The sequence below is a fragment of the Acipenser ruthenus genome, unplaced genomic scaffold (genome assembly GCF_902713425.1).
Source record: "Acipenser ruthenus unplaced genomic scaffold, fAciRut3.2 maternal haplotype, whole genome shotgun sequence".
Classification (NCBI taxonomy): Eukaryota; Metazoa; Chordata; class Actinopteri; order Acipenseriformes; family Acipenseridae; genus Acipenser; species Acipenser ruthenus.
Genome location: NW_026708728.1, coordinates 292,001 through 316,201, shown reverse-complemented (window position 1 = coordinate 316,201; position 24,201 = coordinate 292,001). Strand labels below are relative to the sequence as shown.

Genomic DNA, 24,201 nt, shown 5'->3' with positions numbered 1-24,201 from the left:
CGGTCCCTGCGTCTCTCTCTCTCTCTCTCTCAGGTGGGCGAAGGGGGGTGTTATTCTGGAGGGAGAGATGGGGAGTGTGTACGAGGCCTTCGTGGATCACAGCTTCTTCACCGAGCCCGTGTCCTGCGAGGTGCACAACGCAGTCGGCAGCACCAACGTCAGCACCTTGGTCGACGTGCATTGTGAGTCTCTCTGTTTGCTTTCGACGTGTTTAGAAAAGCAGGCAAACTTTCTCCTCCTCTGCCAAATGAAACGCGGCCCCCCCTGAGGGTCTTCCCTGGTGAAGGCACGGCCGCGTGGTGTGCAGGGGGGGAGTCACACAGTCAGGGGAGTGCAGGGGTCCCCGAGGGTCTCCCCTGGTGAAGGCACGGCCGCGTGGTGTGCAGGGGGGAGCCACACAGTCAGGGCAGCGCAGGGGTCCCCGAGGGTCTCCCCTGGTAAAGGCACGGCCGCGTGGTGTGCAGGGGGGGGAGTCACGCAGTCAGGGGAGCGCAGGGGTCCCCGAGGGTCTCCCCTGGTGAAGGCATGGCCGCGTGGTGTGCAGGGGGGAGTCACACAGTCAGAGGAAGTTGGATCAGTCGCGGGATTGGAGGACGCCCACTGAACCTTCGGGTCTCCTGAGCAGCTGTGTAGGGGAATCGCTGCAAGAACTGGACATTCAAAATGTATTTAACCTTTATACAATTCCGTACGAATTTTAGGAACTGAAAAACTGAAAATCAGAGGAAAGAAACCACAATCTCTTCTCTTCTTCCTCCCGCAGTCGGCCCTCGCATCGTGGTTGAGCCACGCCTCACCTCTGTGGACGTCGGCTCCGATGTCACTCTGACCTGCGTGTGGTCAGGTAACCCTCCCCTCACTCTCACCTGGATCAAGAAAGGATCAAACATGGTGAGCAGCTCTGTACCGAAGCCCAAAGCAAAACCGTATCGCGATCCGACCACAGACAGATCGTGCAGCAGTGTGGAGTAGTGGTCAGGGCTCTGGACTCTTGACCGGAGGGTCGTGGGTTCAATCCCAGGTGGGAGACACTGCTGCTGTACCCCTGAGCAAGGTACTTTACCTAGATTGCTCCAGTAAAAAACCCAACTGTATAAATGGGGAATTGTATGTAAAAATAATGTGATATCTTGTTTTAATTGTAAGTCGTCCTGGATAAGGGTGTCTGCTAAGAAATAATTTTTTACCAAAATCAAAGAAAAACTACAAATGATATTGCATGAAAATCTATACCGGAAGCCATAATAGTAGTACAGCAGTATTTTATGTTAGATATTTCAAAAATATCTAACATAAATGTCGCATTTTTTCAATTTGTCACTATAGGGGAAAACTACAAAGCGCTCGGTGTGGAATTCAATATGTTAACAAGGGAACATTATTCAGCAGCTTTCATTGGACTCAATGAAGCTGAGGGAGTTCATTCTATATAGAGGGGGTGGAATTCAATATGTTAACAAGGGAACATTATTCAGTAGCTTTCATTGGACTCTATGAAGCTGAGGGAGTTCATTCTATATAGAGGGTGTGGAATTCAATATGTTAACAAGGGAACATTATTCAGCAGCTTTCATTGGACTCTATGAAGCTGAGGGAGTTCATTCTATATAGAGGGGGTGGAATTCAATATGTTAACAAGGGAACATTATTCAGCAGCTTTCATTGGACTCTATGAAGCTGAGGGAGTTCATTCTATATAGAGGGGGTGGAATTCAATATGTTAACAAGGGAACATTATTCAGCAGCTTTCATTGGACTCTATGAAGCTGAGGGAGTTCATTCTATATAGAGGGGGTGGAATTCAATATGTTAACAAGGGAACATTATTCAGCAGCTTTCATTGGACTCTATGAAGCTGAGGGAGTTCATTCTATATAGAGGGGGTGGAATTCAATATGTTAACAAGGGAACATTATTCAGCAGCTTTCATTGGACTTTATGAAGCTGAGGGAGTTCATTCTATATAGAGGGGGTGGAATTCAATATGTTAACAAGGGAACATTATTCAGCAGCTTTCATTGGACTTTATGTAGCTAAATTAGTTCAGAAATAGATATTCAATGCATTTACTTTTTCTCTTTAAAAGTGTCTGTGTACGGTTTTAATAATATTTCTTACAGGGCTCCTCTCTCTCTCTCTCTCTCTCTCTCTCTCTCTCTCTCTCTCTCTCTCTCTCTCTCTCTCTCTCTCTCTCTCTCTCCCAGGTCCTCTCCAATAATAACCAGCTGTATCTGAAGTCTGTCAGCCAGACAGACGGAGGTCAGTACATCTGCAAAGCCATCGTTCCACGGATTGGAGTCGGGGAGCGAGAGGTGACCCTGTCCGTCAACGGTAAACGTCTTTGTGATGTCATCCAAGAGGCGGTTTATTCTCCAGCTAAGTGACTTGCTCGAGGTGATAATGTGCCTCTCAGGAATGCGGTGAATTCGTCAGAAAGCTCTCCTGGTTTATGATGTCACCAGAACCCCTCGATGGAATTTCTGCAGCCTCCGTCTACCTAGAATTTTAGGATTGACACATCATTAAAAAATAAATAATAAATACAAATCTAAAACATAATTTAGATCTTTTATTTAACATCATGTAATCAATAAACAAAATGATATCGCATTAAAGTCTACCATCGGAAGCCATAATAGTAGTACAGTAATATTTCATGTTAGATTTCAAAATGTCACATTTTTTTTAGATTTTTTGGCCAAAAGCTGCTGAATAATGTTCCCTTGTTAACATATTGAATTCCACCCCCTCTATATAGAATGAACTCCCTCAGCTTCATAGAGTCCAATGAAAGCTGCTGAATAATGTTCCCTTGTTAACATATTGAATTCCTCACCCAGCGCTTTGTAGTTTTCCCATATACTTAACAGAAAAACTGATAACAATGGAAAATTATGACATTTCTTGAAATCTAACATGAAATACTATTGTACTAGTATTATGGCTTCCGATATAGACTTTAATGAGATATCATTTTGTAGTTTCTTTGATTTCACAATGATGATAAATAAAATATCTAAATTAAGTTTAGATAGATAGATAGATGATTGAATTATGCCTTAATCCCATTCTCTGTGATGCAAAGCATTTGACCACAGCTGTACACAGCAGCAACCCTTCCCTGATGCCCTTGTGTGCGATTCCTCCCAGGACCTCCGATCATCTCCAGTGACTCGGTGCAGTACGCGATCAGAGGGGATAGAGGAGAAGTCAGATGTTTCATTGATAGCACCCCCACCCCAGACAGGATTGTGAGTATTATTATTATTATTATTATTATTTGTTTATTTAGCAGACGCCTTTATCCAAGGTGATTTACAGAGACTAGGGTGTGTGAACTATGCATCAGCTGCAGAGTCACTTACAACTACGTCTCACCCGAAAGACGGAGCACAAGGAGGTGAAGTGACTTGCTCAGGGTCACACAATGAGTCAGTGGCTGAGGTGGGATTTGAACCGGGGACCTCCTGGTTGCAAGCCCGTTTCTTTAACCACTGGACCACACAGCCTCCAGTACCAGTGATTGCCTGGTAACTGCTATGTGAAGAGTGTTTCGAGGCTGGACAGCGTTGCTCTTGTCTGGTTTATCATGTTGATTAATAGGCTTTACCGTACCTTGTTCTTTTACAGTGCTTTCCTGTGCTTTATCCTGCTTTCACTATGGTGATTTCCAGTATCTTAAACTTCACCCCCAGTTAATGGCTCCTTATCTCTCTACAAGCTTTGAAACCCCTTCCAGTGAGGCAGGAAAGCCGTCCTTTCTCCCAGGAGACTTCCTTATCAATGTGGGGAAAAAGAGACTGTGGAACAGTTAAGATAAATGTGCTGTGTTAAAAAAAAACAACAGAAGAAGCCTGTTGCATAGAACCAGTCTGAATAAAAGATCTGCTTATAAAATATTCACTTGGATGACTGCATTTGATTTAATAATGTGTGATGCATCAATAAAGTGGAAAATAAAAAGAAGCCTTTTTAAGCCCTGATGAGGTTGCTTGTGTTTGGAATCCAGCGCAGAGTTTGGAGAGGAGCGTTTTTGTTTTCTGTTTTAAAAGCTTTCTCGTGTACGTTTTGGGAGCTGCGGTGAGGCAGGTGTGTTGGAATCCATTCGTTTGTGTTTCTGCATCATTAACTTGCAATCGCAGAACAAAAGAATGAAAATATTTCCAAAGCTTCTTGTGTCTGTCTGTGTGTGTGTGTGTGTGTGTGTGTCTCTGTGTGTGTGTATGTGTGTGTGTGGGTGTGTGTGTCTGTCTCTGTGTGTCTGTGTGTGTGTGTGTGTGTGTCTGTCTCTGTGTGTGTGTCTGTCTGTGTGTGTGTGTCTGTGTGTGTGTGTCTGTGTGCGAGTGCGTGTGTGCGTGCGTGTGTGCGTGCGCGTGTGTGTGTGTGTGTGTGCGTGTCTGTCTGTCTCTGTGTGTGCGTGTGTCTGTCTCTGTGTGTGTGTGTCTGTCTCTGTGTGTGCGTGTGTCTGTGTGTGTGTGTGTGTGTGTGTCTGTCTGTCTGTGTGTGTGTGTGCGTGTGCGTGTGCGTGTGTGTGTGTGTGCGTGTGTGTCACAGATTATATATATTTCAAACTGCTTTACAAACACTTCAAATGAGATCACGAGAGGCTCAGCCTGCAGATTTTTCAAGCTCCACTTTCGGACCGTGTTTCCCCAGGCTTGGGCGTGGAAGGAGAATATTTTAGAGACCGGTACTCTGGAGCGGTACACCGTGGAGCGGTTCGACACCGGTACCGGGGTCCTCTCAACCCTGACCATCAACAACGTGATTGAAACCGACTTCCAAACACGCTACAACTGCACGGCCTGGAACAGCTTCGGACCCGGAACCGCCATCATCCAGCTGGAGGAAACAGGTAGGCCCGCTGGACCAGCGGTTAAAGAACAAAAAAGGGGGCTTGATACCAGGAGGTTCGAAACTGCGATGAAAAACCTTTGGCCGGGTTGTGTCGCAGACCTGTCTGATGAGCTGCTCTGTGTGTTTCTCCTCTCCTCTCCCATGCCTGTGTTTCATGTGTCTCAGTCCTGTCTGATGAGCTGCTCTGTGTGTTTCTCCTCTCCTCTCCCATGCCTGTGTTTCATGTGTCTCAGTCCTGTCTGATGAGCTGCTCTGTGTGTTTCTCCTCTCCTCTCCCATGCCTGTGTTTCATGTGTCTCAGTCCTGTCTGATGAGCTGCTCTGTGTGTTTCTCCTCTCCTCTCCCATGCCTGTGTTTCATGTGTCTCAGTCCTGTCTGATGAGCTGCTCTGTGTGTTTCTCCTCTCCCATGCCTGTGTTTCATGTGTCGCAGTCCTGTCTGATGAGCTGCTCTGTGTGTTTCTCCTCTCCTCTCCCATGCCTGTGTTTCATGTGTCTCAGTCCTGTCTGATGAGCTGCTCTGTGTGTTTCTCCTCTCCCATGCCTGTGTTTCATGTGTCTCAGTCCTGTCTGATGAGCTGCTCTGTGTGTTTCTCCTCTCCTCTCCCATGCCTGTGTTTCATGTGTCTCAGTCCTGTCTGATGAGCTGCTCTGTGTGTTTCTCCTCTCCTCTCCCATGCCTGTGTTTCATGTGTTCCAGAGATCGTTCCTGTCGGGATTATAGCTGGAAGCACAGTGGGGGCGTCCATCCTCCTCCTTCTCTGTCTGATCGCTCTGACGCTGTTCCTGTACCGCCAGCGCAAAGGGAGTAAGTGTGTGTCTGTGTGTCTGTGTGTCTGTATGTGTGTGTCTGTCTGTGTGTGTCTGTGTGTCTGCCTGTCTGTGTGTGTGTGTGTCTGTCTGTCTGTCTGTGTATCTGTCTGTCTGTCTGTCTGTGTGTGTGTCTGCCTGTCTGCCTGTCTGTGTGTGTGTGTGTCTGTCTGTCTGTCTGTGTATCTGTCTGTCTGTCTGTCTGTGTGTGTGTCTGCCTGTCTGCCTGTCTGTGTGTCTGTGTGTCTGTGTGTCTGTGTCTCTAATGAGAGGCATTACTGATACCAATTTGTAAAACAATATACACCCTTGGACATTTTCCATTCTAGTTTGGTGTTTGTGTTTAACTTTTAAAAATGATTATTTCTAGATATATTATTTTTTGTAATCTCAATCTGGGATCTGAATGGTGGGGTGCGTGGGGGGGGGGGGAGGGGTGCTGGGGGGGTGTCAGTAGATCCACACTGCCCCCCCCCTCGATGCAGCCCCTGAGGGGTCACGGATTTCCTCGTTTCCTATTTCAGGTCGGAGGGGGGTCACTCTGGGCAAACCGGACATTCAGGTCGAGACGGTCAACAAAGAGACGCACAACACTGAGGACGACGCCTCCAGCATCTCCACGGCAACCAGGATGGTCAAAGCCATGTACTCTGTGAGCATTCGACCAATCACATGAGAGAGGGAGAGAGAGAGAGAGAGAGAGAGAGAGAGAGAGAGAGAGAGAGAGAGGGAGAGAGTAATAATGTTCCCTTGTTAACATATTGAATTCCACCCCCTCTATATAGAATGAACTCCCTCAGCTTCATAGAGTCCAATGAAAGCTGCTGAATAATGTTCCCTTGTTAACATATTGAATTCCACACCCTCTATATAGAATGAACTCCCTCAGCTTCATAGAGTCCAATGAAAGCTGCTGAATAATGTTCCCTTGTTAACATATTGAATTCCACACCCAGCGCTTTGTAGTTTTCCAGATACTTAACAGAAAAACTGACATGCGACATTTCGAAAGCTAACATGCCTCTCCCCTCCTCTCCTCTCCTCTCCTCTCCTCTTCCTCAGCCTTTCAAAGATGACATCGATCTGAAGCAGGACCTGAGGAGTGACACGCTCGACACACGAGAGGAGTACGAGCTCAAGGTGCGAGTCACGGGTCAAACCGTCAGCCTGTCTGTGTGTCTGTCTGTCTGTGCGTCTGTCTGTCTGTCTGTGCATCTGTCTGTCTGTGTCTGTCTGTGTGTGTGTGTCTGTCTGTGTGTGTCTGTCTGTGTGTGTGTCTATCTGTCTGTGTGTCTGTCTGTCTGTGTGTCTGTCTGTCTGTGTGTCTATCTGTCTGTGTGTCTGTCTGTCTGTGTGTCTGTCTGTGTGTCTGTCTGTGTGTGTGTCTGTCTGTCTGTGTGTCTATCTGTCTGTGTGTCTGTCTGTCTGTCTGTGTCTGTGTCTGTTTGTCTGTGTGTCTTTGTGTCTGTCTGAATACACATATCACGATGATGTTAAATAAAAGATCTAAATTATGTTCATGTATATATAATTTATTTAAATTAGTCTCAATCCTAAAACGCTGGGTGCTTCAGCGCTTTCGACCTCAGCTGTCCAGGAAGTCTTTCTCTGACCTCTGACCTCTCGTTTCTCGACAGGACCCCACAAACGGATACTACAACGTCCGCGCTGCTGGCCATGAGGACACCAGACCCTCCTCGAGATCCATGCTCTACACCGACTACAGATCAACCAGCGGACCCCCATCGAACCCCGTGGGGCCCCTCCCAGAGAACAGGGGAGGGGGTGGAGGGGTCGGGGGCCGCTGCTACGACCCCAGACCGCCCTCTCGCCTGTCTCACAACAGTTACGCCCAGTTCAACACCTACAACCGAACTGGGGGGAGTGGGAACCCGAACCCTGGGCTGCCCGGCTCGGAGTTTGCATCTGAATGTGGCGGGGGTAGGAGATATATATATATTTTTTTTTCAAATCTTTTGCTGTTATAGATTTTTTTTTTGTTTTGTTTCAAGTGGTTATGATGAGAGAGAGAGAGAGAGAGAGAGAGGTGAACATAATTTAAAATCTTGTCAGCATAAGAAACTACAAAATGATATCGCATAAATGTCTATACCGGAAGCCATAATAGTAGTACAGTAGTATTTCATGTTAGATTTCGACTATAGGGGAAAACTACAAAGCGCTGGGTGTGGAATTCAATATGTTATCAAGGGAACATTATTCAGCAGCTTTCATTGGACTCTGTGAAGCTGAGGGAGTTCATTCTATATAGAGGGTGTGGAATTCAATATGTTAACAAGGGAACATTATTCAGCAGCTTTCACTGGACTCTATGAAGCTGAGGGAGTTCATTCTATATAGAGAGTGTGGAATTCAATATGTTAACAAGGGAACATTATTCAGCAGCTTTCATTGGACTCTATGAAGCTGAGGGAGTTCATTCTATATAGAGAGTGTGGAATTCAATATGTTAACAAGGGAACATTATTCAGCAGCTTTCATTGGACTTTATGAAGGAAGATTAGTTAACCCCAAAGGGTGATGCAACACTGACCCTGACCCAGTAACTCGCATTAAAATATATATATATATATATTATTGGTTTAAAAAAAATCTTAAACATGACCTTCATCAGGGTTCGTTTCAACAAACAGCCAGGATTGAAATCATTTCATTACGCCTCCACCTGCATATTAAACAGCAGGACCTGGAGCTCCGCCTCTCAATTTTGTACACCTCTGATTTGATAAGTCATCTGCCAATCAAGTTTGGAAGATGTCAACTGGATGCTTAAGAAAAAAAATATAATAATAATAATAATAATAATAATAACAATAATAATAATAATAATAATAATAATAATAATAATAATAATAATAATAATAATAATAAACCTGTGTATCTCTTTTCTTTTCAGTCCTGGATACCGCTAGTCAAATGTCTTATGACAATTACGCCCCGACACACGTCTACCCTCCCAGCGCCACCACGTACGCCCCCTACAGGCTGGGTTTCGCAGCGCCAGCCACTCTAGGAAACATGGAGCGCTTGGACATTCTGGGACCCGGGTACGAAGGCTTTTCAACGGGAGACGGGGGCTTGGGAAAGTACAGCGCGGCTAACACACGCTACTCCTCTGCCTCCCAGCACTCCGAGTTCGGACAGAGACACCAGCAGCGCATGCAAACCCACGTGTGATCGGAAGACAGCCACGGTCTCCGGGGGAAGATCAGGGACCTCGAGAGAAGTGAAGGTCTCTGGGGTGACTCTGCGTTCGCGTCTCCTGCCGTTGACGTGACTTCCCGGTAATGCAGGCATCGTTCAGTCATTGAGCATTGTTATCCAAAGACTAGGGGTGTTGGGGGGGTGAACTATGCATCATCATCAGCTGCTGCTGCTGCTGCAGTCGCTTCCAGTAGGACCTCGTGTTGTTTCACGGCTCATCCGTTGGTCTGCTAACTTGTTCAGTCGCAAGAGGCTGTTTTTCTCGATTCTTCCCTCGAATACGAATGACTCGGACTCCCCTAATCAAAACTGCAGAAGCAATGGGGTATTCAGCTGAAGGACTAAGAGTCCGAAAACGTCCTGATAGCATTAATTTTATTTTTTTTATATCAATTATTCACATTTTTGTATACCTACATTATATATATATATATATATATATATATATATATATATATATATATATATATATATATATATATATATATCACCCTCAGATTGTCTTGAGAAATATACACTGTGTGAGTCACTATATTTCCTATAGCCCTGTACAGAGTCATTTTCAGCTGCTCGATTCAAAACTAGATTCAGAGAGACCTTCGAGAGAGTCAGATGGAACCGGGTGAGTATTTCTAAGAGACTGGATTAGCTGTGATTGCCCCGGATGGTCTGGTAGTCCTCCAGCGTACGGATTAAGACCGGAGGTCAGATCCTTTTTTTAAAATCAGTTCTCAATTCCAATCCCATTGTTATGTTTCATTACAGCGTCATTGATCTCCGTCAGCAGTGCTGTGTTCAAATGAGCTTCAATTGAAATCAGCATCAAGTGAAAGCAGTTGAACAGTGATTATCAGTATTATTATTAAGTTTCTAGAAATATTAATTCCAGTTGTATTTGTAAATAGTTTTAAAGTCATGAAGTCTACAGCTCTGGCTAAAAAAGTTTTGTATCATAGAATTTTAGGATTAAACTATATGAAGATAATTTAGATCTTTTATTTAACATCGTGTAATCAAAGAAACTATAAAATGATATTGCAAAAAGTCTACACCGGAAGCCATAATAGTAGTACAGTAATATTTCATGTTAGATTTCCAAATGTCATATTTTTCAATTATTTCAAATATTTTTTCTGTGTAATTCAATATGTTAACAAGGGAACATTATTCAGCAGCTTTCATTGGACTCTATGAAGCTGAGCGAGTTCATTCTATATAGAGGGGGTGGAATTCAATATGTTAACAAGGGAACATTATTCAGCAGCTTTCATTGAACTCTATGAAGCTGAGGGAGTTCATTCTATATAGAGGGGGTGGAATTCAATATGTTAACAAGGGAACATTATTCAGCAGCTTTCATTGGACTCTATGAAGCTGAGGGAGTTCATTCTATATAGAGGGTGGTGCGAAACTTTTGGCCAGAGCTGTATTACACAGAATAAGATTCATCTAAATTTTAAAACTCAAAACAAGAACAATATGCATTCTGGAAAAGGGACCCAGTCGTCCTTCCACTGAGTTTAAATGCACAGACCAGCTGTTTTTGGTTCAAGCTATGTTGAAACAGACTGAAGGAGACTCCCTACAGCGCCCCCTTGCTGTTGGGAGGTAGAGTAGCATGGGAGTGATCTTAGTGCCTCAGTAAATAGTGAGAGTGTGGACGGTAAACAAAATTGGAGCCCTCTGTCTGTCTGTCTGTCTGTCTGTCCGCACAGATAAACTCCAGGGCTATCAAATCCCCACCCCCCACCCCCTCCATTTATATTGTTGGTCTACACCTCTCTGTTTAAAGTGTAAATAGATATATTTAGCTAGAATATTGTAATGAAAAAAAATATTTTTTAAAATATTATATTGTATTTAGAGTTAACGAACGTGCATAAATGCATATACACGCACACACTCACTGAACCATAGGTATTATATATATATATATATATATATATATATATATATATATATATATATATATATATATAATATTACAGCTAATCAAAATGACAGAAGCAATGAGGGGTTCTGATAAACATGCACACTAGTTTATATATATATATATATATATATATATATATATATATATATATATATATATATATACATGAACAGACTTGAAAAATATTGATGCAATTTAACTGTTTGCTGGTGAATGGTACCCATGCATTTCAACTGGTCCAGTTCATGTTTAAATTAGCGGATGTGATAGCAGCGCCCCCTGGAGGCACGTACAGCCCACTACAGCACTGTTAATTAGACATGCCCGTTCGAAATGTACGCTGGCGATAAATACGACGCTGTCAGAGTTGGCTTCATATTCTTGGCTTCAAAAGCTACAATGCGCTGGTGTGTAATTCAATATGTTAACGTAACATGATTCAGCAAGTCTCATTTGACTTGATAAAGCAGAATTAGCTCATTCTATACAGAGGGTGACGCTAAACTTTTGGCCAGAGCTGTAACATTGCAAGTTTAATGTGTATTTCATTCGATATCTCACTCAGGTAGACAAGATCAATCGATCAATTCTTTTTTTTAATTGACCAAAGCCCGTGTGATTAATCAATTAACCATCAATCGATTAAACTCCCTACTAGTAATAATTATTATGTGTTTATTTAGCAGACGTCTTTATCCAAGGCGACTTACAGAGACTAGGGTGTGTGAACTATGCATCAGCTGCAGAGTCACTTACAACTACGTCTCACCCGAAAGACGGAGCACAAGGAGGTGAATTGACTTGCTCAGGGTCACACAGTGAGTCAGTGGCTGAGGTGGGATTTGAACCGGGGACCTCCTGGTTACAACCCCTTTTCTTTACCCACTGGACCACACAGCCTCCTATATTATTAGTATTATTATTATTATTATTATTATTATTATTATTTAATATTTATTTCCCTTATTTATTTCTTTGCCTTATGCAGGGCGACTTACAATTGTTACAAGATATCACATTATACATTATTCCACATACAATTCCCCATTTATACAGTTGGGTTTTTACTGGAGCAATCTAGGTAAAGTACCTTGCTCAAGGGTACAGCAGCAGCGTCCCCCACCTGGGATTGAACCCACAACCCTCCGGTCAAGAGTCCAGAGCCCTAACCATGACTCCACACTGCTGCCCTAATAATAATAATAATAATAATAATAATAATAATAATAATAATAATAATAATAATAATAATAATAATAATAATAATAATAATAATAATAATAATAATAATAATAATAATGAATTCATAGTCTGAATGCTAGGTTAAGGCAGAAATTCACAAAGAGTCCTTATTGTCTGAATGTTTTTGGAGTCTTGTCTACACAAGCCTATGTAACGTTTATTTTATACTAGAATGAACATTCGGTTTATGTGTGTGTGTGTGTGTGAATAGTTTTGTATTGCAGGACCAAATTGAAATGGTTTTGGTTTGTTTTTATATTATTTTGAGTTGTTTCTTTGTTATTTTCTTGGTGCCCGGTTCTCAAAGACAATTCAAATTCTCAAAAGATTGACGGCCATAATACTCTTGTGGACCGCAGATAAACGTCCACGAGAGTGTTTTTTTTAGTAGGTACGGGTAGTTTCTTCACGCTTGCGGGACCCATTCTTGAACGGTTCATTGTGAGCCGTTGATCTCTCAAGGATTAGGACCATTTCAGAAGGCTGACGGGAAACAAGAAATAGTTTTTTTTTTTTTTTAAATGAAAAATTAAATCTTCCTGTCTCTTCAAACTGTGTCTGTGAGTTTAACAAACAAACAAACAGCAGATAATCGCCGAGTTCAGTCCAGACAGCTTCCTCCACTGTTTATCATCATATATATATATATATATATATATATATATATATATATATATATATATATATATATATATATATATATAACCATTCCATTTTTTATAATTATCGTTATTTTTTGAATAACGAAGACAATGAACAAAAATGTTGAAGAAAAAAACAAAACTGTGTATTGTGTCAAATATTTATAAGCACTACTATACTTTTGTATTATTATTATTATTATTATTATTATTATTATTATTATTATTATTATTATTATTATTATTATTTGTACAATGTTTATTCTTAAGTATTATTCTGTACATTGAAGTCACTGTTATGTATGTATGCATATTATTATTATTATTATTATTATTATTATTATTATTATTATTATTATTATTACAATTTGCTATAAGTGCTATTAATGACGTCTCCCCTATAATAGATATATTTTTTTGACAGCTTTCTTGGATGATCGATTCATTCTCGTGTAACATAAAAAACAGGTCAAATCTGGCCGATTTTGCCGCGGCTATAAAACTATGTTAACAAAAGCTATTAATCCACTTTAAAAGCAAACAAACACTTGCCTGTAGCACAAGAGAGTTGAAATGTATTCAAAATGAAGGGCCGGGTTTTTAATACAAAAGTATTCAAGTTATTTATAATCTGTTATAGTGAAGTCGAAATCTCCCAAGAGCCGAGGACAATTAAAAAGAGCCAGTTAAGATAATGGTTAATTCGATGAAGGGTCTGGTTACGTCACTGAGCATTGTAAATCACAGAGAGGTCTGGTAAAGCATAGGGAAGCATTGTAAAGCACAGAGAGGTGTGGTAAAGCATAGGGAAGCATTGTAAAGCACAGAGAGGTCTGGTAAAGCATAGGGAAGCATTGTAAAGCACAGAGAGGTCTGGTAAAGCATAGGGAAGCATTGTAAAGCACAGAGAGGTGTGGTAAAGCATAGGGAAGCATTGTAAAGCACAGAGAGGTCTGGTAAAGCATAGGGAAGCATTGTAAAGCACAGAGAGGTCTGGTAAAGCATAGGAAAGCATTGTAAAGCACAGAGAGGTGTGGTAAAGCACAGGGAAGCATTGTAAAGCACAGAGAGGACTGGTAAAGCATAGGGAAGCATTGTAAAGCACAGAGAGGTCTGGTAAAGCATAGGAAAGCATTGTAAAGCACAGAGAGGTGTGGTAAAGCATATTCATAAACATGGTAACGTTTTCAGTAATAACAATCTCTATATTCGTGGTGCCGCTGTGTACGAAATCTTCCACTGTGTCATTTAATAAGAAGAATTTGAAAACTATTTTTTTTTTGTATTATTATTATTATTATTATTATTATTATTATTATTATTATTATTATTATTATGCTATGATATTGAAGCACTTTTGAATGTTCTGTGTAATTCCACAATAGTATTCCGTACTCCATTGATTATTCTTGCAAGGATCAGTATTTGTTTTTTCTCCAATGTTTTTCAAAATGTATGTAATTATTTTTCCACAATATTATAAAAAATTAAATAAACCACTGCTTTCATAAGAAACGGACCGCCATGATCTGACGTTTTTATTGAGGCGATACAAACACAACACCAAAAGAATTACATTTATTATTATTATTATTATTATTATTATTATTATTATTATTATTATTATTATTATTATTATTATTAATTAGTCATTCAGTCATTCAGCAGAGACTAGGAGGGTGAACTCTGCATCATCAACAACTGCTGCTGCTGCTGCTGCAGAGTCACTTCCAATAGGAGCTCGTTTGTTTGACGTCTCATCCTGAAGGACGGAGCACAAGGAGGTTCAGTGACTTGCTCAGGGTCACACACACACACAGGGAGTCAGTGGCTGCTGCAGAGTCACTTCCAATAGGAGCTCGTTTGTTTGACGTCTCATCCTGAAGGACGGAGCACAAGGAGGTTCAGTGACTTGCTCAGGGTCACACACACACACACAGGGAGTCAGTGGCTGCTGCAGAGTCACTTCCAATAGGAGCTCGTTTGTTTGACGTCTCATCCTGAAGGACGGAGCACAAGGAGGTTCAGTGACTTGCTCAGGGTCACACACACACACAGGGAGTCAGTGGCTGCTGCAGAGTCACTTCCAATAGGAGCTCGTTTGTGTGACGTCTCGTCCGAAGGACGGAGCACAAGGAGGTTCAGTGACTTGCTCAGGGTCACGCACACACAGGGAGTCAGTGGCTGCTGCAGAGTCACTTCCAATAGGAGCTCGTTTGTTTGACGTCTCATCCTGAAGGACGGAGCACAAGGAGGTTCAGTGACTTGCTCAGGGTCACACACACACACACAGGGAGTCAGTGGCTGAGCCAGGATTTGAACCTCCTGGTATCGAGACTCCTTTTCTTTAACCGCTGGACCAGCCATAAAACTGAAAGTCGGCGCAGTGGAGACCTACTGAGTCTATTTGATTAGATGACTTTAAAAGCTGTCCAATCCGGCGTCGTTTGGGGACTGGAAAATGCCGGATTACAGAGATACTGTAACAAAAAATAAATACATACAATTACAAAACTATTTGTAGCCTGTTTCATACATACAGTTTACAATAAACACAACAGCAACATTTAAACGCAGCGAACGCCAGCTGCTTCTCAAAGTACCACTCTGGTACGTCGTACCTGCCGCAGGTAGTTACAGGACTACACTTACCAGAATGCTTTGCGATGCGAGTCGGAAAAGCCCGAGCCGTGCCCCAAAACTGTCCCCCTACATACACTGGAGTCAGATGATCATTTGATGGGGAAAACGGATCGCATCTGTTTGACTGTAATCCTATACCTCTGACCGCACCACGCCGAGCAAAGAGCCAGAGAGGGGGCGGGGCTAGGAAGTGGGGGCAACGCCGACAGGTTGAAGCCACCCGGAAGTGGGGCAGGAGGCAGCTAGCATGGCGTCGCTTCGCTGCAGGAAAGACCCGTGCGGGTTGATCTGCCTCATGCTGACATATCTCAGCGTTTCTTACGCCGATTATGTGATCATGCAATATGTGCTCATCCCGGTGTACTCAGACAGGTAAGAAAACAGCCGATAGCGGCGTTCTCCCGTCCACATCGGAATTAAAACGGACGTAGTGTTAATGTCCGTGTATTATCATTATTATTATCATTATTATTCTATAGAGCAGGTGCCAGCTGTAATGTCTGTAATAAATACTGCTATTTGTTATACTGTTTTGGAAACGGCTGGTGTGTGCGTGTGCGTGTGCGTGTGCGTGTGCGTGTGCGTGTGCGTGTGTTGAGAATGAACGCCTTTCTCTCTCTGTGTGTTGAGTCAATGTTTTTAATCGACTTGTCACAGCACCTTTTCTTACATCTGCGGTGCTACACGGCGGCTCGTTCATTCACGGTGTCGCGTATCCTTTATTTATGTTCATTCATTTATTTATTTATTTACTGTGCTGTGTTAAAAATAAATAAAAACGCAAGTTTACGTAAGACGTCACTCACACAGCGTCACGGCGTTAAAATGCATAGCCGGGTACAATAACCGTACACAACTCATTAGACGTGGAATAAAATGTGTTGTTGTTATTATTATTATTATTATTATTATTATTATTATTATTATTATTATTATTGTTGTTGTTATTTTGCCCGTTTTCTTGAAATCCCACCGTGTTAACAGCCCTCAAAGGTAGTTGATAATAATTATTATTATAGAGCCGGTAGTTTACAGAGGGAGGTGGGGGTGAGGGAGGGAGGGAGGGAGGTGGGGGTGAGGGAGGGAGGGAGGGAGGGAGGTGGGGGTGAGGGAGGGAGGGAGGGAGGTGGGGGTGAGGGAGGGAGGGAGGGAGGGAGGAGGGAGGAGGGAGGGGGGGAGGAGGTTGAGGGAGGGAGGAAGGAGGGGGGGTGAGGTGAGGGGAGGGGAGGGGGGGAGGGGGAGGGAGGAGGTTGAGGGACAGAGGAAGGAGGGAGGGTGAGGGGAGGGAGTGAGTGGGGAGTGGGGGGGTGGGGGGGGAGGGTGAGGGAGGAGGTTGAGGGAGAGAGGAAGGAGGGAGGGTGAGGGGAGGGAGTGGGGGGTGAGGGGGTGAGGGAGGGAGGGTGAGGGGAGTGAGGAGGGGGGGTGTGCAGGTTTTTTTTTTTTTAAATATTGTGTGTTGTGTTTTTTCTTCCAGTTTTTGGTTCTGGTTCCACGGAGTGGTGTTCAATCTCATTTTACTCCTGCTGTTAGCTTGCCACTTCAAAGCTGTGTTCTCCGACCCTGGTAAGTCTGTGTGTTTTGGAGAGAAATATATATATATATTTTTAAATGATACCACAATCCTAAAATTCAAGGTGATGCAAATCTTTTGCCCAGAGCTGTAGATACAGTATATAGATCGTGTAAGATCCGATCCCCTCTATTAACCAATAGAAATTCGTTTTCTGCATCCTCGCTGGAGGAGGACGCACACGGAGACAGCACAGTGATGTAATGCGCGGTTCTGAAGCCTTTAAGAAGATTCTATAAATGGGGGGTAATTTTAAGTTACTATTGGAATCGTAACTGTAGCAAAAACACAGATTTAATCGTCCAGGAAAACCCGGGTTAACGTTTCTGTCCGCATTGTGTGCAGCTTGCTCGGTCATTCAGTCTCTTTGCTTTGAAGCGTGCCTCTGCGCCGCCGGTGATTTTGTCTTTTCCATAACCAGCGCGCCGCTTTCATATCGTAATGAAACCGCGATCGTCTTGTTTTTTTTTTTTTTTTTTTATGATTTTTTTTAATTGTCTATAGGTATGGTCCCGCTACCAGAAGCGGCGATTGATTTCTCTGATCTGAGATCACAGTCTTCCAGAAACAACGACAGGGTGAGTCTGGTCTTTCAATGAGGTCCATATCGCATCTCCACGCCTGCGCATTCTCAACCAGGGCTGTTGTAAAGCACAGAGCGGTACAATACTGTACTGGGGCAGCAGTGTGGAGTAGTGGTCAGGGCTCTGGACTCTTGACCGGAGGGTCGTGGGTTCAATCCCTGGTCAGGGACACTGCTGCTGTACCCTTGAGCAAGGTACTTTACCTAGATTGCTTCAGTAAAAACCCAACTGTATAAATGGGGAATTGTATGTAAAAATAATGTGATATCTTGTAACAATTGTAAGTCGCCATGGATAAGGGCGTCTGCTAAGAAATAAATAATAATAATAATATTGTATTGTATTGATCTCTCACATCCCCAGTCTCTCTCAGGGCTCGTGTGAAGGCTGGACTCTGATCTCATTGTATTGTATTGTATTGTATTGTATTGATCTCTCAGGGCTCGTGTGAAGGCTGGACTCTCATCTCATTGTATTGTATTGTATTGTACTGTATTGTATTGTATTGATCTCTCAGGGCTCGTGTGAATGCTGGACTCTCATCTCATTGTATTGTATTGTATTGATCTCTCAGGGCTCGTGTGAAGGCTGGACTCTCATCTCATTGTATTGTATTGTATTGATCTCTCAGGGCTCGTGTGAATGCTGGACTCTCATCTCATTGTATTGTATTGTATTGTATTGTATTGATCTCTCAGGGCTCGTGTGAAGGCTGGACTCTCATCTCATTGTATTGTATTGTATTGATCTCTCAGGGCTCGTGTGAAGGCTGGACTCTCATCTCATTGTATTGTATTGTATTGATCTCTCAGGGCTCGTGTGAAGGCTGGACTCTCATCTCATTGTATTGTATTGTATTGATCTCTCAGGGCTCGTGTGAAGGCTGGACTCTCATCTCATTGTATTGTATTGATCTCTCAGGGCTCGTGTGAAGGCTGGACTCTCATCTCATTGTATTGTATTGTATTGATCTCTCAGGGCTTGTGTGAAGGCTGGACTCTCATCTCATTGTATTGTATTGATCTCTCAGGGCTCGTGTGAAGGCTGGACTCTCATCTCATTGTATTGTATTGTATTGTATTGTATTGTATTGTATTGATCTCTCAGGGCTCGTGTGAAGGCTGGACTCTCATCTCATTGTATTGTATTGTATTGTATTGATCTCTCAGGGCTCGTGTGAAGGCAGGACTCTCATCTCATTGTATTGTATTGTATTGTATTGATCTCTCAGGGCTCGTGTGAAGGCTGGACTCTCATCTCATTGTATTGTATCGTATTGATCTCTCAGGGCTCATGTGAAGGCTGGACTCTCATCTCATTGTATTGTATTGATCTCTCAGGGCTCGTGTGAAGGCTGGACTCTCATCTCATTGTATTGTATTGTATTGTATTGTATTGTATTGTATTGTATTGATCTCTCAGGGCTCGTGTGAAGGCTGGACTCTCATCTCATTGTATTGTATTGTATTGTATTGTATTGTATTGATCTCTCAGGGCTCGTGTGAATGCTGGACTCTCATCTCATTGTATTGTATTGTATTGTATTGATCTCTCAGGGCTCGTGTGAAGGCTGGACTCTCATCTCATTGTATTGTATTGTATTGTATTGATCTCTCAGGGCTCGTGTGAAGGCTGGACTCTCATCTCATTGTATTGTATTGTATTGATCTCTCAGGGCTCGTGTGAAGGCTGGACTCTCATCTCATTGTATTGTATTGTATTGATCTCTCAGGGCTCGTGTGAAGGCTGGACTCTCATCTCATTGTATTGTATTGTATTGATCTCTCAGGGCTCGTGTGAAGGCTGGACTCTCATCTCATTGTATTGTATTGTATTGTATTGATCTCTCAGGGCTCGTGTGAAGGCTGGACTCTCATCTCATTGTATTGTATTGTATTGTATTGATCTCTCAGGGCTCGTGTGAATGCTGGACTCTCATCTCATTGTATTGTATTGTATTGTATTGATCTCTCAGGGCTCGTGTGAAGGCTGGACTCTCATCTCATTGTATTGTATTGTATTGTATTGTATTGTATTGATCTCTCAGGGCTCGTGTGAAGGCTGGACTCTCATCTCATTGTATTGTATTGTATTGTATTGATCTCTCAGGGCTCGTGTGAATGCTGGACTCTCATCTCATTGTATTGTATTGTATTGTATTGATCTCTCAGGGCTCGTGTGAAGGCTGGACTCTCATCTCATTGTATTGTATTGTATTGATCTCTCAGGGCTCGTGTGAAGGCTGGACTCTCATCTCATTGTATTGTATTGTATTGATCTCTCAGGGCTCGTGTGAAGGCTGGACTCTCATCTCATTGTATTGTATTGTATTGATCTCTCAGGGCTCGTGTGAAGGCTGGACTCTCATCTCATTGTATTGTATTGTATTGTATTGATCTCTCAGGGCTCGTGTGAAGGCTGGACTCTCATCTCATTGTATTGTATTGTATTGATCTCTCAGGGCTCGTGTGAAGGCTGGACTCTCATCTCATTGTATTGTATTGTATTGTATTGATCTCTCAGGGCTCGTGTGAAGGCTGGACTCTCATCTCATTGTATTGTATTGTATTGTATTGATCTCTCAGGGCTCGTGTGAAGGCTGGACTCTCATCTCATTGTATTGTATTGTATTGTATTGATCTCTCAGGGCTCGTGTGAAGGCTGGACTCTCTGCAATCGCTGTGAAACCTACAGACCTCCCAGAGCGCACCACTGCAGGGTCTGCCAGCGCTGCGTCCGCAGAATGGACCACCACTGCCCCTGGTGAGAGGAACCGGTATTGCACGCTGTGCATCATAATATAAATACCTGGGAGACAAAAGTGTTGCATCCTCACCCTGTAGAATGAACTCATTTTGCTTCGCAAAGTCGAATGAAACCTGCCGAATAAATGTTACCTTGTTAAGGTGTTGAATGACGTTTTTAGCTCGTTCGTTGAGAACCGAACTAGTCGCAAGAATCTCACTCTAACAAACGCCGTGTTTGAATATGAAGGTTCATTGTCCGTTTTTTTTTTATTTTCCCCTGCAGGATTAATAACTGCGTCGGAGAACTCAATCAAAAATATTTCATTCAATTTCTCTTTTACACGGGTGAGGCTGGCTGTTAGTATTTATTTATTTATTTATTTATTTATTTATTTATTTATTTAAAATTTCTAATTAAAAAAAAAATAAAAATCAGGTTGTCCCGAGATTTGAACTCGGGTCGCTGGGTTCAGAGTCCGGAGTGCTAACCGCTACACCACGGAACTGGCTCTCATCAGTGACACGCTGTGCTCCCTGCAGGACTATCCAGTCTGTACTGCATAGCTCTGGTGGTGGTGACCTGGGTGTGGAGGTTCCGGGGGGAGAGAGAGAGAGGAGGAGAGAGCGAGACCGCGGCCAGCAAACACTTCATCATGTAAGGAGGGAGCCTATCTATCTATCTATCTATCTATCTGTCTATCTATCTATCTATCTATCTATCTATCTATCTAGGTTTTGCATCACCCTATAGAATGAACTCCCTCAGCTTCTTAGAGTCCAATGAAAGCTGCTGAATAATGTTCCCTTGTTAACATATTGAATTCCACCCCCTCTATATAGAATGAACTCCCTCAGCTTCATAGAGTCCAATGAAAGCTGCTGAATAATGTTCCCTTGTTAACATATTGAATTCCACCCCCTCTATATAGAATGAACTCCCTCAGCTTCATAGAGTCCAATGAAAGCTGCTGAATAATGTTCCCTTGTTAACATATTGAATTCCACACCCTCTATATAGAATGAACTCCCTCAGCTTCATAGAGTCCAATGAAAGCTGCTGAATAATGTTCCCTTGTTAACATATTGAATTCCACCCCCTCTATATAGAATGAACTCCCTCAGCTTCATAGAGTCCAATGAAAGCTGCTGAATAATGTTCCCTTGTTAACATATTGAATTCCACACCCTCTATATAGAATGAACTCCCTCAGCTTCATAGAGTCCAATGAAAGCTGCTGAATAATGTTCCCTTGTTAACATATTGAATTCCACACCCTCTATATAGAATGAACTCCCTCAGCTTCATAGAGTCCAATGAAAGCTGCTGAATAATGTTCCCTTGTTAACATATTGAATTCCACACCCTCTATGTAGTTTTCCAGATACTTGACATGTGACATTTGACTTTATCTTATTATGCGTCATCAGAGACGGGAATCAGACTCCCATTGCACAGCAGTGTGATCCAGTCCTGGTTTCACTAGGAGTTTAATAATAAGACACACCTGAGCTTGTTAGCTAGACACACTGCGGGCTGATCAAGCTGGTAGGAAAACCTGGACTGGGTGACGCTGCTGTGCGACTGGAGTCTGATTCCCTTCCCCGATCGCACAAGCAGCCCCTCCCAGGTCTGGTGAAACAATTCTGTCTCTCTCCTTTTCAGAGCTCACTACATCATTCTACTGGTGGAGTCCATTCTCTTCGGAGTGTTTGTTATGGTCATCTTTTATGACCAGGTTAGTGACTGGTTTGATTCTTTCGTTTTGTCTCGATGGACCGTCTCACTCCGAAGCTAAATTTGAAAGTGATTTCTTCCAGTGTGCCAGCAACCTTGACATCTTGGAGATGGAAACAAACTCTTTTCTCGTCTTTATATTGTTTTGCGAGGACGGACAGAAGGTTTGTAGGCAAAGGCCTGACAGCCCAGCGTGAGTCGGATGCTTTCTCAAGCAATGAAAAGAAAAATGGGGGAGTGTCTTTACAGAATTAACCGCAGTTCCTTGTAGGATGGGCTTTTGTTGCGGTTAACGAAACAAGAGCGAGTCGTCAGAGCTATGTAGTTCAAGAGAGAATTAAGATCATTATTATTTATTTCTTAGCAGACGCCCTTATCCAGGGCGACTTACAATTGCTACAAGATATCACGTTATTTTTACATACAATTCCCCATTTATACAGTTGGGTTTTTACTGGTGCAATCTAGGTAAAGTACCTTGCTCAAGGGTACAGCAGCAGTGTCCCCCACCTGGGATTGAACCCACGACCTTCCGGTCAAGAGTCCAGAGCCCTGACCACTGCTCCACGCTGCGAAACAATGGCAGGTTTTAAAAAAAAAAAAAAAAAATGCTCCAAAGAGCTAATATGTGGTTGGTGTGTGTCTCTGTGTGTTTTTGTCGCCCCCTACAGCTGGTGTCTATAATCTCGGACGAGACCCCAATTGAACAGGTCAGGAACCGACTGATGAAGGACAAGGGTGCGAGTCGACCACACCCCTGCAAACCCACACTGGCTCTGCTGAGGGAGGTGTTCGGAAGAGGTAACCGTCTGTCTGTCCGTAGGGGAATATTTCAGTAAATAACATTACATCCCATTTATCAAACCAGCAACAACAATTGCACTGAAGTCTTACGACAAACAAATGGTATTCAGTGTTAACAGTGATTTTGTTACCTACCCTGCAGGCTCAATGCTGTGTTGGCTCCTCCCACTCCACTCCAGTCCTCCAATGGCTGGAGGAGTCATCTACTCCGCTCTGCCTGATTATGACGTATAGCGGTACTTCCTGTCTGCCGCCGTGAGGTCACTTCCTGTCTCCCAAGGAGTTTGCGCTATCCATATCCTGTTTTTCTTCCTCCTGGCGCGGACTGGAGCGACATCACTTCCTGGTTGGCGGGAGGGGGGGAACCGAGGTGTGACATCACTTCCTGTGAGGCAGAATGAACTGTGGGAGGTTTTGGAGTGTCATTTCCTTTTTAAAACGACTCATCGGTGACCTCATTTCCTGTGTGTCTCTTTCCTTTTCTGGTATTGTATAAATATATACATTTTTTTGAGAGTAATTAATATCCTTCTTGTTTGTGTACAACTCCATTGTTCTATGATGTCACTTCCTTACTTGTAGAATTATGACGTCATCTCTTTTCTGACAGAATTCTGACCTTTTTTTTTTTCCTTGAAAAGCCATTTAGAAGGAAGATGAACGTTGAAAATGACATTTTAAAAACGGCAGGTGTTTCTGGAGAAAGATGGGAAAGGATCAAACAAACAGAAACCACTCATTTTAAAAGCATTGTATTATTTATTTTGAAGTTGTTGTGTATTTATTTATTTATTTTTTTTAAATCTTTGCAATGTATTGTATCGTACTGATAACTGTATTTAAATATCTGTGAATAAAGTTTTCATTCAAACGTGTAAGCATGTTAACTGCCAGGAAATATTTTAAATTCAGCCAGACTTCTGAGGGACTTAATACCAAATTCAGAACAAAAGCTGTATTCATCTATTTATTAACACGAACCCTACCATTCTAAAAGTGGGAGAGAGGGGAGAGAGAGGGAGGGAGAGAGAGCGAGGGGAGAGGGAGGGAGGGAGAGAGAGAGAGGGAGGGAGAGGAAGAGGGAGAGGAGAAGGGAGAGGAAGGGAGAGAGAGAAGGAGAGAGAGGGAGAGAGAGAGGGAGAGAGAGAGAGAGGGAGAGAGAGAGGAAGAGAGAGAGGGAGGGAGAGAGAGGGAGAGGAGAAGGGTGGAGGGAGGGAGAGGAGAAGGGAGAGGGAGGGAGAGAGAGAGGGAGAGAGAGAGAGAGAGAGCGAGAGAAGGGAGAGGAAGAGAGAGAGGGAGGGAGAGGAAGGGAGAGGGAGGGAGAGAGAGGGAGAAAGAGAGAGGGAGAGAGAGGGAGAGGAAGAGAGAGAGTGAGGGAGAGGAGAAGGGAGCGAGAGAGGAAGAGAGAGAG

General features: G+C 43.0%; 2 protein-coding genes across 2 annotated transcripts in view; both read left to right on the top strand.

Annotated features, from left to right (window-relative positions):
• LOC117410072 (kin of IRRE-like protein 1) overlaps window positions 1-10,820 on the top strand; it is a 38,698-nt gene extending 27,878 nt beyond the window's left edge. Inside the window, exons 7-16 of the mRNA XM_059021637.1 lie at window positions 34-182; window positions 764-891; window positions 2,205-2,331; window positions 3,151-3,251; window positions 4,657-4,855; window positions 5,557-5,664; window positions 6,191-6,318; window positions 6,729-6,806; window positions 7,304-7,607; window positions 8,584-10,820. Of these exons, the coding sequence (XP_058877620.1) occupies window positions 34-182; window positions 764-891; window positions 2,205-2,331; window positions 3,151-3,251; window positions 4,657-4,855; window positions 5,557-5,664; window positions 6,191-6,318; window positions 6,729-6,806; window positions 7,304-7,607; window positions 8,584-8,864 (1,603 nt within the window). The 3' untranslated portion in view covers window positions 8,865-10,820. The remainder of the gene's footprint in view (window positions 1-33; window positions 183-763; window positions 892-2,204; window positions 2,332-3,150; window positions 3,252-4,656; window positions 4,856-5,556; window positions 5,665-6,190; window positions 6,319-6,728; window positions 6,807-7,303; window positions 7,608-8,583) is intronic.
• A 4,569-nt stretch (window positions 10,821-15,389) lies between these two features.
• On the top strand, window positions 15,390-23,668 carry LOC117410153 (palmitoyltransferase ZDHHC7). The gene is made up of 9 exons (XM_059021664.1): window positions 15,390-15,722; window positions 16,825-16,913; window positions 17,425-17,498; window positions 20,152-20,267; window positions 20,535-20,596; window positions 20,792-20,906; window positions 21,915-21,987; window positions 22,658-22,787; window positions 22,933-23,668. Exons 1-9 carry the CDS (start codon window positions 15,598-15,600, stop codon window positions 23,022-23,024), a joined length of 876 nt encoding a protein of 291 aa, XP_058877647.1. The 5' UTR covers window positions 15,390-15,597; the 3' UTR covers window positions 23,025-23,668.
• The last annotated feature ends 533 nt before the right edge of the window (window positions 23,669-24,201 follow it).